At 40.8% G+C, this 19152-nt stretch overlaps 2 protein-coding genes across 2 annotated transcripts; both read left to right on the top strand.

Moving 5' to 3' along the window:
- Positions 1-392: 392 nt before the first annotated feature.
- LOC120717179 (E3 ubiquitin/ISG15 ligase TRIM25-like) lies at positions 393-2137 on the top strand. The gene has a single exon (XM_040005055.1). The coding sequence runs from the start codon at positions 618-620 to the stop codon at positions 2100-2102; it is 1485 nt and encodes a 494-aa protein (XP_039860989.1). The 5' UTR covers positions 393-617; the 3' UTR covers positions 2103-2137.
- Positions 2138-10219: 8082 nt separating this feature from the next.
- Positions 10220-10820, top strand: LOC120717180 (endonuclease domain-containing 1 protein-like). The gene has a single exon (XM_040005056.1). It carries the CDS (start codon positions 10241-10243, stop codon positions 10790-10792), a length of 552 nt encoding a protein of 183 aa, XP_039860990.1. The 5' UTR covers positions 10220-10240; the 3' UTR covers positions 10793-10820.
- The last annotated feature ends 8332 nt before the right edge of the window (positions 10821-19152 follow it).

Raw genomic sequence — 19152 nt, 5'->3', positions numbered from 1 at the left:
TGCCTCAATCCAAGCATAAAATAGAACTTAATTCATTCCAATAAACGAGCCATTTTCTCGCACTCTGATCTGCACTGTCACCCACTTCACTGTGTTTTATGGCGATATATCATGCTCGAACAATACAATATGTTATAACGTGAAAACTTTATACGTTCGTACAATATAATATTTATATTGTATGAACGTGATAATTATGTATATTGTAAAAACGTGATATTATGTTGTTCAAACGTGAAAAGTATCTTGTTAGAACAATAAACTTTTCACGTTATAACGTGATATACTTCTATTTTTCTTTTCTTCTGTACCTTCTTCATGCTCACATAAAGAGGAGGGACTTTGCGCTTCCTTTGTACCTTTGTGTTAATTGTGCGCTGTTGCTTTAAGAGACCAACCCTCGCTGGATTACTTAAGCTAACTTTCAGATTTCCAGACCGTCAAACTTCTGCAGTTTTATATCATCCAGCAAGAAGACTTGTGAGTTTGACCTGCTTAATATCCACGCAGAATAAAGGAATAAAGCTTTCCTGTGTTCTTCCAACCGACGTTGAGTGTTTGAAAAGAGTTGGATTATTGAGGTGACAACGAGCTAAATTGCATTTAGCGTCCCGGAAATGGCGCAGCGAGAAAACCAGGTGAACCGAGACAAACTCTGCTGCTCGATCTGTTTGGATCTCCTGAAGGAGCCGGTGACTATTCCCTGTGGACACAGCTACTGTATGAACTGTGTTAAAAGCTACTGGGATGAAGAGGATCAGAAGGAAACCCACAGCTGTCCTCAGTGCAGACAGACCTTCACACCGAGGCCTGCTCTGGTGAGAAACACCGTGATAGCAGATTTAGTGGAGGAAACAAAGAAGACTGGACTCCAAGCTGCTAAAGCTGATCTCTGTCATGCTGAACATGAAGATGTGAGCTGTGACGTCTGCACTGAGACAAAGCTGAAAGCTGTCAAGTCCTGTCTGCAGTGTCTGGCCTCTTACTGTGAGCAGCACCTCCAGCCTCACTATGAATCCTCTGCCTTTAAGAAACACAAACTGGTGGACCCCTCCCAGCAGCTCCAGGAGATCATGTGCCCTTGCCACAATGAGGTGATGAAGATCTTCTGCCGCACTGATCAGCAGTGTATCTGTTATCTGTGCTCCATGGATGAACATAAAGGCCACGACACAGTTTCCACTGCAGCAGAGATGAGCGAGAAGCAGACAGAGCTCAAAGAGAGACAGCAGAACATCGAGAGGAAAATTAAAGAGAAAGAGAAAAGTGTGAAGGTCCTGCAGCAGGAGATCTCTGAGCTGAGGAGGAGAAAAACTGAGCTGGAGCAGCTCTCTCACACAGAGGACCCCACCCAGTTTCTACACAACTACACCTTGCTGTCACGTCTCAGTGAAGCTCCAGACTCAGCCAGCATCAATATTCATCCTGAGGATGTGGCAGCAGCTGTGTCAGAGACCAGAGAGAAACTGCAGTCCAGTGTTGAATGGACCATAACTGCTGTTGAAGAAACTCAAGGGGATGTTTATCAGGCAGAGTCAGAGCCCAAGACCAGAGCTGAATTCCTAAAATATAAATGTGAAATCACATTTAACCCAAACACAGCACACCAGCGTGTTGTGCTTGGGCCTGGCTTAAAAGCAAAATATAGTCATACTCAGACAATCAGGCGCTATGATCACACTGACAGATTCACTGACTGGCCTCAGGTGTTGAGCAGAGAGAGTTTCACAGGACCTTGTTACTGGGAGGTGGAGTGGAGCGGGGATGATGTCTTTATAGCATTAGCTTACAGCAGTGTAAGCAGATCAGGAAAAGAGAGTGCTTTTGGAAACGATAACAGTTCATGGGCGCTGGAGTGTTTCAGTGGCGGTTATACATTCAGACATTCAGGCAGCAGGACTTTCATTAAAGGTCCACAGTCCTCGAGAATTGGAGTGTTCCTGAATAAGGGTTTAGCTAATTACATTTTTCTGTCCTTCTACAGCGTCTCTGAAAGCACTCGAACCATGACTCTTCTCCACAGAGTCAAGACTAGGTGCCCACTCCTGGTTGGGCTCGGTGTATACGGTGGTAGCGCTGAAATCTGTGAGATTTTATGTTAAAACGATAAAATTCATAAAATCATTCTCTTATGCAACAAAAAGTAAAGACGCTCCATAAACAAGATAGTCACTTATTTGAAGGTAAAATGTCTTTGTTTTATACTTTTTCATGTTATAAGTAGTGGATTAGTAAAAACTGGCAAATGATAATTCATCAGTTCAATCTTAGAAAATAGCACATTTTGTACAATAAAGCTTCATTTCTCTAAACATACTAAAGCATATTTTTAAATCTTTTCTGATTCGTGTCAGACTTCTGATAATTGAAGATGATCACAAAATTCCTGGATATTTTTGTTTGCATTTCATTTCAATATTCAATTCATTTCAATATTGTATGTAACAGATTAGATTGTAAAACATCTCAAAAATAAAACTTAATGTCATGTGATGCCATAACAGCTTCCTGTCTGCTGATGTTGTTTAGTGTGGATTATGTTTTTGGGGGGAATATTTCATCCATGGAGCGTGAGGTAAATTGTTTCAAAACAGTGTTTTAGCTTAAATAACTTTTATTTGATTGTCTCGTATGGCCAGTGTTTTATTGTCTAGCAAATCAGTAGCAAAGGCAGTGTTTCTAAAACCTCTAGAAATTATGAGACAACAAAAAAGTATTTATCATAAAATCCAGTAAATAGGAGAAAACTAACAGCAGGACCTGTGGAGATGTTGGGTGTTTTTCTTTCCTACCTGATACAGAGTTTACTGGTTTTACTCAAAATTATTTAGTTTCCAGTTTCAATAAAGTTTTCTCCATTTGTTTGGTGCGGTGCTGAAAACATGCTTCAGAGATTTTGGTCCATATTGACATGATGGTGTCACAGAGTTGTTTCAGATTTGTCAGCTGCACAACTCTGATGTGAATCTTCATTTTACCACATCATAAAGGTGCTCTATTGTACTGAGATCTGGTGACTGTGAAGTCCATGTGAGTGCAGTGTTAAGAAATAGAGAGATATTTTTAATGTGTATCTGCTCATTAGATTGTTTTATGTACTTTAATAATGAAGGCTTGTAGAGCAAGGCCACTTTTGACTCACAAACTAAGTGCTCAGCCAGACTGAAAAACAGGAAGTTTTAGTGCACAGGCATATTAATAGATAAGACACAGAAAAGAGGAACTTTTCCATATAAGCAATGTTTGAAACTGTGTGACGTGTAAAGTGCAGAAATAACACCATATAAGACACACTTGGAGCTAAAAATGTTAGAGATCCTGCAACTGGCATTTGGGCTGTGCAGGGGTCTCTCTCTTCCTGAAGATGATTGAATAAAAAGAAATATAAAATGTTTTGACCACTATGAGTCGGGTTCTCTGTTCTATCACGGGGACAAAAGAATCGGGGTTAATATTTGGTGTTTCCGCCCGGTTCTTCGTGTGACAGAGAGAAGAAATGTGGCCGAAGGTTGGATCTGATATGAGGCGAACAGAAGACTGGTCTAAAAAGATTTAAAGGTAGGCACAAACCTGTTCAAAAAGCACATTTGTGCATATTGGATGAATTCTAAATTATCTGTTCACTGAGTGATGATCTTAACTACTAAATTGGCTCAGTAGTGGTAAAACTAAATTCTTGAGAATAAAGTGAAGTTTTGAAGTAAGGATAATGAAACCTTGAGAATGACAGTACTGAGTTAAAGGTCATATGGTATTTTATGGTAAAAGAGACCAATGTGTGTTTAGGATAACACAGGATCATAGGTAATTGGTCAGTTTATGGTTTAATAAGTGCCAAACTCACGGGGTTGAAGAACCTCCTACCCCTCTGAGACGTTGGAAGGGGGCTCCGGCGTGGGCATACTGCAGGTGGCACCTGCCAAGAGTTGTGGGCTTGGTTTTAAAAATAGCCAGTGATTGACAGGATCATTTTAGGAGACACTTATTTGTGAGTAAAAAGAGTAATTCCGGACGTGGAAGTCTGATGAGAAGGGCACCTAGAACTGGGCAAGGTGTCTAAGTGGCTCAGGATTTCAGAGAATCGAGTCAGTTGTGATTTTGAGTTCTAATGGAAAGTAATTCTGAAGATATTACTAGATGTGCTGTGACACAAGTGAAGAATCAGTTGTGTACATGGGGATACACAATTGTGTTGATATTGATGGATCGGCTGCGATCCATCTGATAAGTTAATGCTGGGTGCACTGAGACAAGAAACTGTTTTAAATCTTCACTGGCTGCAGTGATATACGTGTGCTGAAGATACTGGACCCATAGAGGTCCATTTGATGAAGTTCTTGGGCAGATAAATGACAGAAACAGTTTTTGAATCTTGTGAGAATTTTGAAGCACTGAGACTGAGTTTTCTCCATGCTTGGTGCGCTGTGAGGACTTATATCACAGTTATAAGTCCAAAGTTTTTTTAATAACCACATAGATCACTGAAGCTTTCCTAATCCTAATAAAACACACACTGCCATGCTGAATTTACTGTATTATTATAATATTAACACATATCATGTTTAATGGTCAGTTCACTAAATGACAACACCCTCCACAAATGTGACCCCGATGATGCATATTTGTTGACCATACAGCAAGTAAGCCATGACACACATGAGGCCGAACTGGACACATATGAGGACAGGAAAGAAAAGAACAGACAGCTTCACATGAAGTTCCAACGCAGTTTAATTTCCAGCTGATGATGATCACAAATTCTTCTTCCTTTCACAGCTGCTGTATCCAGCCCGGGTGCTTCAAACCCTCCTCCTAAATTAAAGTCTTGTTTTTGACTGAAACTTTATGCTGCCTCATCAGTTCTTAGAGAGCATCAGGATGTGTGATGGAAATATCTCTGTAGTGACATCACTTTAAACTGACCTCAGCCTCCAGCCATGCATGAGCAGCATTTAATCAGTTCATTTTCTTACTGAGTAGATACTGTGCCTACTGTGAGTTCACAGGCAAATGTGGTCAAAAGTAGATCAGACGTTTTCAGTTTTTCCATTCACATATCTACCCGAATCAACTGGCTTCTTTGTCTATTTATCTGTCATGTAAGCAAAGCAGCTGACTACACTCAGTAGAATGATCAGTCCTTTGTGATTACTGGATGAACTTTAAAGGCATTCTTTTCTCATGATGATTTGATTTTAATAACATTTTTCAACCCCATGACTTTGTTATAAGACTGACACGGATTAAAACAAATTTCTGGAGCCCCCTAGCCCCTACTAGGGGGCTCTCTAACTGGTGGGGAGGTTGTTATATCTTTGCAGGTGGTCTCCTCTCTACAGGAGCTCACTCTGCAGGTGGGGGGAGAGATATAGGAGAGGTGGAGAATGAACTCAACCTGGGTGTCTATTGTCTTGTGTAGTTTGGGAGATGATTGGATGATGGGGTGGGTGCAGTTTTCTCTGGGGTGGAGTCGGGTGGGCTGTCCCGGACTCTGTGGGGCTGGGCAGTGCTGCTGCTGCGGGCCCCGGTCCGGATGGGCCTGGGCCCCCTTGCCCTGGTGGGTTCCAGAGTGTGGGGGTGCCTACTGGGGTCAGCGGGGGAGCTGGCCCCAGGGAGGGGCCGCTTTCCCCTCCCTTTCTTCCCTCCCCATCCTCAGCTGCCTCCCTATTCCCGCGCTACCACACCCACCCACACACGCAGGGCTTGGGGTGCAGGTATGTCACCAGGGTGCAGGGGAGGCACTCCCCCTCTGTCCCCTTCTGGCCGCCTGTGCCTCAATTTTATTCTGCAACCTAGACATCCACATTACTCACACTCGCACATAACACATACATATAGGGCCGTGGGGGTTGCCACGTTTTACAGCATCCAGAGGATGGTTGGTGTACTCCAACCCACCTCTGGCGCTGGTGCCCTAACCTCAATTTTAAATGCATTTAGACACTGAGGGTTTTCAGGAGGAGCCGTGCTGCTCTCTGAGAGGAAGCTAGTACCATGCTCTCCTGTGTTTTAAATGCACTTTAGAACAGCACACAGCAACACTACATATGAGCGGGCGTAGGGAGGTTTGGGGTCTTCGCTCACCCCGGTTCTGTTAGCCGTCAGGGCTGGGGGGCTGGGAGGAGGTGCTGGCCATCAGACTGGGGTCTGGGATGCGGGGCCTCCCTGCTACTGCAGATAAGGAGGTGGTCCGCTTGCCTCCACCCCAGAGAGAAGGGTTACATCTCCTGGGTCTAGGTGCAGCTTGCCCCTCTGGGGGCGGGGGTACCTGGACCTGGGATATAGAGTATGTTTGGGGAGTGCGACTGTCTGTGCAGTGTCTATTTGTGTCTGTCTACACGTTGGGTGAGTGCCGAGTATTTGGTTGTGCATATGGGGTGGGAATGCACGTTTGTGTCCGCGTGTGCACCTGTTCGTCTGTGTCTATATGTCAGGTTGGGTCTTAGACTCCACCTCTCTGGGTACATCTCAGGCCCTCTAAAGTACGGAGGCCTATCTCCCCTCACCACACTCCCTGCCGGTGGCTGATGCCCTCAGACGTTGGTGTGTTGGTGGTCCTTGTCGTCTGGGGCTGGGCGCTCATGTATGTACCGGCTCACTCCTGGTGGCCGATTGGCGGGGCCGGGCGCCTGTGGCCCGGCTGGGCTCCTTCCGGGGGGTGGGATGCCCTCAGGCCTCTGGGCCTGAAGCTCGGTCCTCTCTGGCACAGCTGGCTGCCGGCAGAGCCCGCGGGCACGCCACTGCAACCCCCTCTGGCCTCTGCTCCATAGCTGCGGGGTGACCTCTCCTTTGGGGCTCTACTCAGCTCTTCTCAGGAGGGTGGCACGGTTCACCCCCCTTTGGTGGTCCTCCTTGGGTCCTTGTACTCTGGGGCCTGGATCTCCTCCATACCTGCTTCATACCCTGGGGGACGGGGCTATGGCTCCCCACACTCCCTAGCAGATCGTTACATGGAGAAACCTTTGGAATGCAAGCATGCTGACCCACACAGGTATGCACACAGGTGTACACACGGGTATTCACAGACGCGGACTACAGCTTTCTTGGCTGCTGCCTCAAAGCACATTGTGCGCTGTCTATCTTGCGTGCTGCACAATATCGTTTATTATTTAGTATCTACTGATATCTACTGCTAGCTAGTTTATTGTGATGGTGCCGTTTTTTTTATTATGTTGCTCTTTGTTGTTTGCTTTCTCTTCTGTTTTTTTTCTCCATACAGGTGATCCAGGTGTTTTTTTTTTTTTGTTTGTTTTTTTTTTCTTTCTTCCCCCCCTTCTCACCGTCTCTTCTTCCCTTTGGTTTTCTTTCTCTCCCTCTCTTTCTTTCATTCTCTCTCCCTGTCCTATCCCCCAGTCATGTCTGTCCCGTTTGTAGCAACTGAAAATAAAATAAATTCATAATTATAATAAAGGTCAATCAAATGGACCAATATGGCAAGGCCATGACGATCCACTTGGTAAAATAAATCCGCTTGGCATCTTTCTTGGCCTTAAGACAACAATTCTGATGGCTAAAGATCCAAACGGGACACAAAATAAAAAATAAAAAAAATAAAACAAATTTCTTTTGCTCAAGTAAAAAAAACAACAACAAAAAACAGGTTTTAGATAAAAATCATGTTGAACCTCATTACCTCATCATTAGCGTTCAGTGTCATCAGTGTAATCAATCATAATCATTAATGGTGGAACAAACAACACATAACTTGAATTTATTTATGTGTGATATCTTTAGGATTAGGATTCAACTTTATTGTCATTACACATGTATAAATACAGTGTAACGAAATACAGTTTGCATCTAATTAGAAGTGCAATAAGAGCAATTCTACAGTTAAGTTAAGCAAATATACAGATGTACTACGGCCTAATGTATGGATATACTGATATATACAGATAAGAGTAGTATAAATGGGGCAATAGTTATGAACAGATTATGTACAGAGAGACCAAATATACAAATGAACTACAGACAAATGTACAGATGTACAGTACATATGTACAGATATACAGATGATCTCTATAGCATACAGATGTTCTATATTGCTATACAGATGGGCAGATATAGAGATGTACTATGAACAAATATACAGATTTGCTAAATATATACAGATGTGCTGGTGTGTGGTAACAGATCTACAGAGTCCTATGAGTATATCTACAGCAGTGGAAGCGTAGCGCTCTGAGCAGACTATAACAGGGAACAGTGTACGCACTATACCAGAGACTATACTATGTCAGTGTCCTAAACTATAGCAGTAAACAAGTAACCATTTATTGTAAAATAATTTTTATAAAAGAACGAACTGAATAATTTATTTATAGAAACAGAAGGTGTTCATTAAAACTTAAAAAATTGAAAAATTAACTATAGAAAAATAAAAATACATCTCAGGGTTAAGAAATTGTTGTCTTTTCCATTAGTTTCTTCTTTAGTTGCATTTTACTTGATATGACACTTTAAACTGTATAGTAGACTGTATATATTAAGTAAGTAAGTAAGTAAGTAAAATTTTATTTATATAGCAACTTTCAAGATATAAAATCACAAAGTGCTTCACAAGACCCAACAATGAAAAAATAACAAGCAAAATTAATAGAAAGCAGATTTAAAACATTTGTTTTTAACTCATTTTTTAAAGAGATCACAGAGTCTCAAATCGAAAGAAGGAAGAGAGAAAAGTTCCAGAGTCTGGAGGCCACTGAACAGGAGGCTCTGTCTTCTCCGTTTGTTTTCAGCTGAGTATGGGGCCCCACACACACTCATTCACTCACTCAGGTCGTGTGCATGCAAATAAGAAAACGTTTGAATAGGCGCAGGTCACCACACTGTCACCTGAGTTTAGGTTTATGTAAAATCAGCATGTATTTTATTAGTTCATTTTCTTATTCAGCAGATATGATTTGCATAATACAATAAGCAGCCAGATAGAAAAAAAATGTTGTTTATATATATTTATGCGTGTGTGTTTCAAAAGTCTGAATGCTTTCTGCATTCAGTTGCAACCAGGTGCAACTATGTGTCAGAGGTCAGTACTAGTTCGCTGGGCGTACAGTTAAAATGGTTTGCATATTCTTTAAGATTGTATGTAAAACATTATGTTACAATGCGTACACATGACACTGTCATAAATTTATAGACACTGTAGGATAAAAACTTTGGATAATCAAGTGCCCTGTCCTTTGTTAAACAGCAGCCTGTGTTTGGTATCTATTTGCATTAGTACCAGCCACCATCACTGCCACCACCCAGAGGCTGACAGTATTTAACTCCAACCCTCATTTTCAGGAAAAAGGTTCAGTCTACCTTCTACTTTGCTGTGAGAGCTGTCTCAAAGGAAGGATGGGTTTTTTTTCATCACTGTTCAGGTTTATCAGTGTTCTCTTCTATGGAGAGATCACTACTGACTTTAAACCATGCATTGAATTTTTCTACGCAGAAACGATACCACAGGGCATCAGTGGAGACGGCTACCAGGCATTATGTCAGTACTATGAAAGTCAATACCACTTTGCCACCCTGTATGACAGAAACCGTCGTATACCATTGTTCTCTGCGTATATACTCAGTCCTGGAGAGGGATCTAGGCCCAAAAATACAAACTGGATGATTGAACCACGGGTAAGCTATGTAAAATATCACTGTGTGATGTTCAAAGACAGTCATGTATTTGAACTGCTCTCTTTTGACTGATACGGTATATTTTAAAGATGGTTTTCTTAGAGAGGATGAAGAACAATAGTTACAATGTGAAGGAATCGCTCGTTTGGATGTTAACTGTTTGTTGAAGTGTGTATTCTCTGCATTTTACTGCCACGTTGTTCTCCATCACCTCAAACAATATGCAACACATTTAAAGCAGTTATTTTCCTCCTGCCTGTCCTGCCTTAGATATTGTCATACTATACCACATATAATGTAATAACTTAAATAACACAAATATAACTGAATAAATAACAGGACAAGATAAAGAAGAAAACATACACAAAATTAGATGATCTTTAATAAAACGATGGTTAAAAAAGTCTGTAGGATTTTATTTGCTCTCTCACATTTCAAAATGACATGACTTTGCAGTATGACAGTAATCTCTCAGTGTTACACATTCCCACAAACTCACACTGAAAGACTATTTGCACACACAGTATGAAGAATGATAAATAATCTTTGTAGCTTCTAAAGAAACAAAAAGTCTGTCTTTGTTGTCATTCAACTGGTATCAGACGAAGTCAACACAGGAATGAAGTACCAAAAACATCCTGACCAAAATGTGAAGAACAGCCAGGCAGTCAATGAAGACTATAAACACTCTGGTTATACCAGAGGCCACCTCGCCCCCAGTGGTCACCAACAGACAGAAGAAGACAAAAAGGCTACCTTCACCCTGACAAATATTGTTCCTCAAATGGAAAAGTTCAATAACGGCCCCTGGAACAATCTGGAAGATAGGATGGCAGAAAGACTTAAAGTCTGCACATCAAAAATGTATGTTATCACTGGAGTCATGCCTTATGAGAAAGATGAACCCAAGATCAATAACAGGGTGACTGTTCCTGAGTACTTTTGGACTGCTTACTGCTGCCCAACGTTCACAGCTGGACTGCAGAATTACTTTCCTACTTTTGCTGCAGTGGGAAGAAATGATCCCAACAGTAAAGATGACATTGTGAAAAAAAACACAGAAGATGGCCATGATGTGATGGAGATGTCCTTGGAGGACCTGGAGGAGATCCTGCAAAAAAGGCTAAAGATGCCTAAAATGAGTCTCTTTAAAAATAGATGTAAGGAATAAAAGTCTTTTTTCCTTTTGGTTGAACTAAAAAAATCAAATACTTGTCACTAAAATGTGTTAAGATAAAAGTGAAATAAATGAAATGAAATAAACAATAATAAATAAAACTGTAATGTTTTTATCATTAAGTTAAAACAAAATTATATTTTAGAAACATATAACGTATCTGAGTTTCTTCAAAAAAATGAAAACATCGTACAGCCTTGTGCTGCAGGACGGGTTAAATAATACATTTGTAAATAACTACCTATTTTCCTTTATTTTCATAAAGTATAATATTTTATTATATTTTTCACATTATATAGAGATGAGGTGATTAAATTTTGGTGGTGAAAGAATGCTCTTTGGAGGGTTTACACTCAATAAATATTCAAAAGGATAATTTAATGAGATGATGATGTTTACATCCAGGGTCGATTTTAGCCCATTTGGGGGTGCTTCAGCACCCCCAAAATGAATCAAAGCACCCCCAAAGATTTCTTACTTTTTTGACAATATTTGCTGTTTGTGGGACACACTACTAAAATATAAAAAGCATACAGTACGTAATTGAGATGGAACATTTTAACAACAGAAATAGATAATCCCCCCCTCCCAAAATGGTTTGTTCCAGCTCTTCCCTACTCCGGCTCTGGTGCCCAAGATGCAGCGGAGCGGAGGTGGAAGCTTCTGCCTTAAAAGAGGACATATTAGCTGCATTTATGGGCTCAAAATGTGGTCATAAATATTTTGTACTTGTAAATCGGTTTTGTATGTGTAAAAAAAATTGTGTGTGTGTAAAAAAGATTTGTGTGTGGACTTAGCCTACAAAAACCCCTGCAAGTTACAAGTATGGATTTTGACCCTATTTTTCTTCCTTTCATCTGATTGGTCAATGTCATGTCAATCACAAATGTAACAATCCAATCAGAGAACAGATGGGTTTGGCTGTCGAGGGGCGCTTTTTTTGAACTGCAGGTCTTTGAAGGGAATAAATGCCCTTTTACATGCCAGCCCAGCGTTTTCCTTCATCACCACGAAGGATGAGGTCGTCCGAGTTTGGTGATTTTTGTGTCACAGGTCTACGTGTTTAATACAGGGACTTCCACAGCCTTTTCAACAGCGCTGCGGACCGCGGGGTGGGGGGGCAGTGTTTTGGAAATGACAGTCTTCATTACAAAGCTTTCTTCGTTATGAATTAGCATACATGTTTTTATTGAACATTTGAAGAACTAGCAAAAAAACCAGAAACTCTTGTAGAGGACATAAAGTCAGAGACAGAAAAGACAAGGAGCAGGTGCATCTAGTACAGGTAGAGCTGCTGCAAAAACCCACAGAGCTCAGCAGCCAGCACAACAAATTCTGGATCCTTTGCTTTTAGTTAGCAGTTAGCATTAGCAGCACATCCTGCGTCCGAGTTCAAAAAAGCGCCCCTCCGACAGCCAAACCCATCTGTTCTCTGATTGGATTGTTACATTTGTGATTGACATGACATTGACCAATCAGATGAAAGGAAGAAAAATAGGGTCAAAATTCGTACTTGTAACTTTCAGGGTTTTTTTTAGTCCACACACAAATCTTTTTTACACAGACAAATTTTTTTTTTCACATACAAATCCTGATTTACAAGTACAAAATATTTATGATCACATTTTGAGCCCATAGTCATTAGCAAGAGTATAAAACTTGACTGCATGCTGAGGTGGCAACCCCTAACCCTACTCAAGTAAATTTAAGTAAATGTATGTATTTGGCAACATATACTTCTAAAAATACTTTTATTGCACCATGTTCATTCACTCATGAGCTGCTGTAACATGAATCAAATGGCTGAATTGCCAACTCAGCATGCAGTCAAATTCTAGTCTTCCTAATGACCTACTAGGTGTGTTGCAACAGGGACACATGGAAAAGTTGCAGGACAGCGGCCCTCGAGGACTGGAGTTTGAGACCCTGCCGTATGGTGTTCATGCAGTTTTCTACCCCACAGTTACAGCATGTCTGACTGCCTGTTCAGCATATGCAAAAATATGAGTTTAAGCATGTGATGACTAAGGCCTTCCATTATGGTGTTTGTCATCACAAGTCCCAGACATCTGGATGATCATTTGGAATAAACAAAAACCTAAAAACTTGTTACTTCATCTTATCTTTATTATTATTATTGTTCTTATTTTACATTGTTAGGCATTAGGTTTATTTGTAGTAGTCCTTTCCAACTTCTTTCCCTCTTCCATGTTACTGTGGCAGCTTGTCAGCATCTATTTGGGTTTGGAAGTGGAACAGAAAGTAAGGAAATCCAAAGTGCCATTAAAACCAGGAGAGGTTCTTATATTTCAGAAGAAGGGATTAATTCAAAAGAAATGACCTCAATGCCATATTTTATTTAGGAACCCTAGAGAGCACTTTGCAAAATAACACATTCTTATAATTTCACCCTCAGATGAGCCAAGCTACGACTGTCAGGGAAGGTGATGTAGGTACAGAGCATATGAGAGTGGTTAAGTTTGTCTCTTGTCTAGATGAAGGCACAAGAGGGATGGATGGCAAGGCGTAGAGATTCAGTATCTTCAGTGTTCAGTGGACACTCCATTTCTGGCACAAAACACCTGTAAAAGATGGTCGATTTAGGAGGTGACCCGACAACTTCAGCCTGTCAAACATAGTAATGGAGCAGTGTGTTTAAAAAACAACAACAACTAATTAAGCATGCACTCAGTACCCTAAGAATTATTATGGTAGTTAAACACAGTGATAGTCACATATCATATCACTTCAAACAGAGGTGATCCAGTAATGCTGCACTAATGAATTAGACTAACTAGCTAACTTAATAACTTTAGCTAAAGTGAATAAAGAGTTGGGATGCTGTGTAAGACATAAATAAAGGTTTGGACACCGTTTTGCATGTTTCCCTACTGTAGGGGTCTCTGCAAGCATACAGAGGGGGTACTCTGAGAGGGTCCAAAATGACAACTTTGGAATTCTACTAGAAACAGTCGATCATATTTGTTTGTCAAAGCTGAATTCAGGGCAAACTACGCTAAATTAGCGTTTTGAGCTAACAGCTACAATAATAATAATAATGGATTGCATTTATATAGCGCTTTTCAAGGCACCCAAAGCGCTTTACAATACCACTATTCATTCACTCTCACATTCACACACCGGTGGAGGCAGCTACAGTTGTAGCCACAGCTGCCCTGGGGCAGACTGACAGAAGCGAGGCTGCCATATCGCGCCATCGGCCCCTCTGGCCAACACCGGTAGGCAAGTAGGGTAAAGTGTCTTGCCCAAGGACACAACGACCAGGACAGAGAGCCCAGGGATCGAACCGGCGACCTTCTGGTTACAGATGCGATTCCCACCCCCTGAGCCACGGTAGCCTCCAATAATAAGCATAAAAGTTACTGTACGGCTATCATTTGTTAACATGACGCTTGTTCTTATACATGTAATACATTTATTACCAACCTGAGAGTTTATCCGCTGGTCATTCGACATGACGAATGACTTCTGAAGTCTTAATTCAGCTCAAGATGCTGTAGATTCCCGTCAGTAACACTTTCGGTCCGCTAGTAAAACGTAGTTCTATTAATCTGCGCTCGATTACTCTTGAACTGGACCCGGATGTACGTCTCAAAAAACTGAATTGTAGAACTGAAACTGAATGGTGAGAAGTGAATCTGAAATTATTCGAGAGCTAAATTTTTAAAGGATAAAATACAGTTTCAAAGCAAATGAATTCATTTTCTATATATAAACTATATATATATAAACTATAAAATTTAATTTCAATTTAGTGATGATCATTTTCAAACTAATAAATTGAATTTCAAATTAGGCTAATTCATATTCAGTTTTTAAAAGAATTTATTCAAGTTATAATTCAGATTCAATCCGAGCAATTCAAATTCAAATTTAACTTATTCAAATTCAGTTCCTGATGGCACAGATTTCTGCCCATACCACCGCCCCTCCCCCCTCTTCCCAGCGCAAAGCACAGGGCTTGCATGTGGAGTGAAGCGGAAAAAAGTGCAAGAGAGAGAGAGAGAGAGAGAGAAAGAAAAAACAACCCCGCGTCGTTCACTTCAAAGACCCGGCTCTAAGAGCCGTTTTGTTCGCGACTGACACATCACTACAGGGGACGACTGGAGCAGCGGGTTCAGGGAAGGCTGGTTTTTGCAGCCAGCGAAATCATGCTTTCTAGTGATGGGTCGGTCGCGAACGAAATGGCTCTTAGAGCCGAATCTTTGAAGTGAACGATGCGAGACGGCTCCCAATAAGGAGCCATGTTTTTTTTTTCTTTCTCAATTCAATTCAATTCAATTTTATTTATATAGCGCCAAATCACAACAAAAGTCGCCTCAAGGCACTTCATAGATACAGAGAAAAACCCAACAATCATATGACCCCCTATGAGCAGCACTTTGGCGACAGTGGGAAGGAAAAACTCCCTTTTAACAGGAAGAAACCTCCAGCAGAACCAGGCTCAGGGAGGGGCGGGGCCATCTGCTGTGATTGGTTGGGGTGAGAGAAGGAAGACAGGATAAAGACATGCTGTGGAAGAGAGACAGAGGTTAATAACAGATATGATTCAATGCAGAGAGGTCTGTTAATACATAGTGAGTGAGAAAGGTGACTGGAAAGGAAAAACTCAATGCATCATGGGAATCCCCGGCAGCCTACGTCTATTGCAGCATAACTAAGGGAGGATTCAGGGTCACCTGGTCCAGCCCTAACTATATGCTTTAGCAAAAAGGAAAGTTTGAAGCCTAATCTTGAAAGTAGAGATAGTGTCTGTCTCCTGAATCCAAACTGGAAGCTGGTTCCACAGAAGAGGGGCCTGAAAACTGAAGGCTCTGCCTCCCATTCTACTTTTAAATACTCTAGGAACAACAAGTAGGCCTGCAGAGCGAGAGCGAAGTGCTCTAATAGGGTGATATGGTACTACAAGGTCATTAAGATAAGATGGGGCCTGATTATTTAAGACCTTGTATGTGAGGAGCAGGATTTTGAATTCAATTCTGGATTTAACAGGAAGCCAAAACAGGAGAAATCTGCTCTCTCTTTCTAGTCCCTGTCAGGACTCTTGCTGCAGCATTTTGGATTAGCTGAAGGCTTTTCAAGGAGTTTTTTGGACATCCTGATAATAATGAATTACAGTCGTCCAGCCTGGAAGTAATAAATGCATGAACTAGTTTTTCAGCGTCACTCTGAGACAGGATATTTCTAACTTTTAGAGATGTTCTCCTGCCCTCTCTTTCACTTTTCTTCGCTTGATGCTGCAAGTCACCCTTGTGTTTGCGCGGAGCAGAAACGGCAAGCACAGCCTTGCGTTTGCGCCCCTCCCCTCTCTGCTCAGCGCTGAGCTGAGGGGGCTGGCGTAGTTACACTCGCAACAGCAGTAGCATACAACAAGAGCAGGAGGGAGAGGGAAAGAAAGAGAGCCGGGAGCAACAAGAGACAACACCGTCACATTGGAAAGGTACAGTAAAGAAAATGAATGACACCAAGAACAGAAGCAAAGTCTGGAACCATTTCAATCTTATTGACAAAACAAAGGCAGAGTATAGAGTCTACAAGAAAAGGATATAATATAGAGCCGGCTCCACAAACAACATGCACAGGCACCTGAGAACTGTCCACCCATCAGTGCAATGGGAAGATAAAACGCAGTCAGTTGAGTGTGATATTAATATTCCTAAATGCCAACTTTTCCTTTATTGAAGATCTGGGCATTCTTCCCCCCCCCCCATATTTTAAGTTATATTTTATTGTGTTGTGGTTTGCAGTGTTTTGTGTTGTTTCACTTTGATTTGTTTAAAAGGAAAAAGCTGAAAATTTAAGTAGTTAAAAGTTGAAATGTGTTTTTGTATTTTAGAATTTATTTATTACATTTTATGTGGAGTGAATAAATAAAAGTATATTTACAGTGTCCCTTAGAGACAAAGCACGTACAAACTCCAAAACACAACGGAAGTGCTCCAGGATGATAGGGGCTGTGTTGAGCTTTTGTTACCTCGTGGCTACACAAGCCAGGAAGTACCAACAATCGGATTGGGGGTGTGGTAGTAACAGATTAATGAAGTTTTTTTTTTAATTATTTGAATATATATATATATATATATATATATATATGAGTGTTTGTGTATTAATACAAAAACAATAGACATGCTTTCGATTGTGTAATTTAAGTGATCTAGCTAGCTCTGTTTTGGAAGTTCAGTTAACACTAGAAATGTGTTTTGGAGTTTGTACATGCTTCGGAATTTCTAAGTGCTTTGGAGTCTCTAGGGGCCCCCATAAATATTTATATATAAACATACAGTACATAAAGAAAACCACGTTTTTTTTACATTACTAATTCCTTTTGTGCATAATTTTATATTGTTGTTGATAATTAATTACAGCAACAAAACAACCTGAAGAGCTGGTTCGGAGCTGAAAGATCCGGTTCTTTTTAGTGAGCCGAGCCGAAAGAGCCAGTTCTCTAAAAAGAGCCGTAAATCCCATCACTAATACTTTCCCTATTTCAGTAGTGGCTGGGCCGGAGAGAAGGGAGGAGCGGCTACAGCGGAGGGTTGGAGCAGAGTGCACTGCAAAGTGCCGAACCTCAAAGTTAAAAAAGCTAAAATTGACCATCCTGAGTCTTGTCAGATCCTTCAGGGTTACAGTCACAAGCCCAGAGTTCTTTTTTATCATTTTCAATTCTGTGATTAACCCCTGTGCCACTGATCCTGCTGCAACAGTCACAATGGTGTGGTGTCTCTTTAATGTAACATAAGTCAGAGGTTTATGATGTCATTAGAAGTGTTGGGCAAGTTATTTTGAAAAAGTAATTAATTATAGTTACTAGTTACTTCTTCAAAAAAGTAACTGGGTTACAACATTCTAAAAGTAATTAATTACTTGAAAAATAACTATTACGTTACGTTACTTTACGTTACTCTAAAAAAATGCTTAACTCTCTGGGGTCCAGGGTATAATTGCACTCAAAAAACAGATTCAGGTCCTTCTTTCAAAGAACACATACAAATTTTGTTAGTTGTTCATAAATGTAATTAAAAAATACCAAATTAATTTGATTTTCTTTGTGTAAATTTAAAATTATTCTAAACCAGCAGAGGCTGATTCTGAACACAAAATGAATGAGTTTGTTGGGGCACTGGGGGTAGGGGGAGTACATTTTTGCACTTGCGCATTTGTAAACTCAAAAAAAAAAAATTCAAGCCCCTCTATAAGCTTAAACATTTTTTTTTATCTCACTCAACGCAAATGTAGCACTCCAGCATTACTGCAATTATTATTCGTGTGGTGAACAAACCCCAAAACACAACGGAAGTGCTCCAGGACGCTAGGGGCAGTGTTGAGCTTTTGTTACCTAGTAACTACACAAGCCAGGAAGTACCAATGACCGGATTTGGGCTGTATCCCAATTCAGGGTCTGCAGCCTTAAAGGCCGCATTTTAAGGCCGATTACGTCACAGCGACACGACGAAGGCTGTCCCAATTCAAAGGCTGCTCGAAATGCGGCCCTCAAATGCGTCCTTCATTTCCCTGAATTTTAAGGATGGGTCGTGTAGCCTTCATGGCCCAACATATCCCAGATTTCATAGCACGGCGGTGGTGTGGATAATTTTGCCAAAAAAAAAAAACGGCGGAAGCGGAGCCGCCGAAGAGTGAACTTTCAGAAGTAAGTACTGAATATTATGTCACTTATTTATGTGCAAATGTTTAATAATGAAGAACATTAAAACATTACTGTTGGCCACATGTCGGCAGAGTTATGTGACATTAGCGATGTTTGTACTAACTTGGTTTTAAAGCCTTTACTTTTAAATATACGCCGTTCAATAGTTGACTTTAATCTTACAGAGAATCTGATGATTTTATGGATAATTAAGGTCAGTCATGTATCCACAAACACAACAAGCTGAAAGTCAGTGATGCTGCTCGATTTGCAGTCCTGAATATCACGGCACAAGCAGGATTCACTGCACTGTTAATGTTAGCTATGTTATATTGCTGCCTCTGTTCGGTGGTGTCGAGCCAAACGGACTTTAACGTGTGTTTGAACGAGCTGACGGTTCACTCGTTAAGCTGAAAGAAAGATGCTTTAATCACAGCAGTCACACATGTGTCCACTGTACCATCTGGAACTCTTCTTGTTTAGTCAAGTCAAGTCAAGTTTATTTATAAAGCACATTTAAAAACAACCAAGGCTGACCAAAGTGCTGTACAATAAAATACAAATATAAAATACAATAAAACACAAGTACATAAAACACCTCACTGATAAACCAATAAGTTAAAACAGTAAGTTAAACCTTGCTAAAAGCCAATGAGAAGAGGTGAGTTTTAAGAGCAGTTTTAAAAGT

This window comes from Simochromis diagramma, unplaced genomic scaffold (genome assembly GCF_900408965.1).
Source record: "Simochromis diagramma unplaced genomic scaffold, fSimDia1.1 OVJJ01000494.1, whole genome shotgun sequence".
In the NCBI taxonomy this organism is placed as follows: Eukaryota; Metazoa; Chordata; class Actinopteri; order Cichliformes; family Cichlidae; genus Simochromis; species Simochromis diagramma.
This window is presented reverse-complemented; position numbering and strand designations above follow the sequence as displayed.

Excerpts from the sequence above, each read along its gene's own strand:
- LOC120717179 (XM_040005055.1), top strand. The coding sequence starts at position 618 with ATGGCGCAGCGAGAAAACCAGGTGAACCGAGACAAACTCTGCTGCTCG.
- LOC120717180 (XM_040005056.1), top strand. The coding sequence starts at position 10,241 with ATGAAGTACCAAAAACATCCTGACCAAAATGTGAAGAACAGCCAGGCA.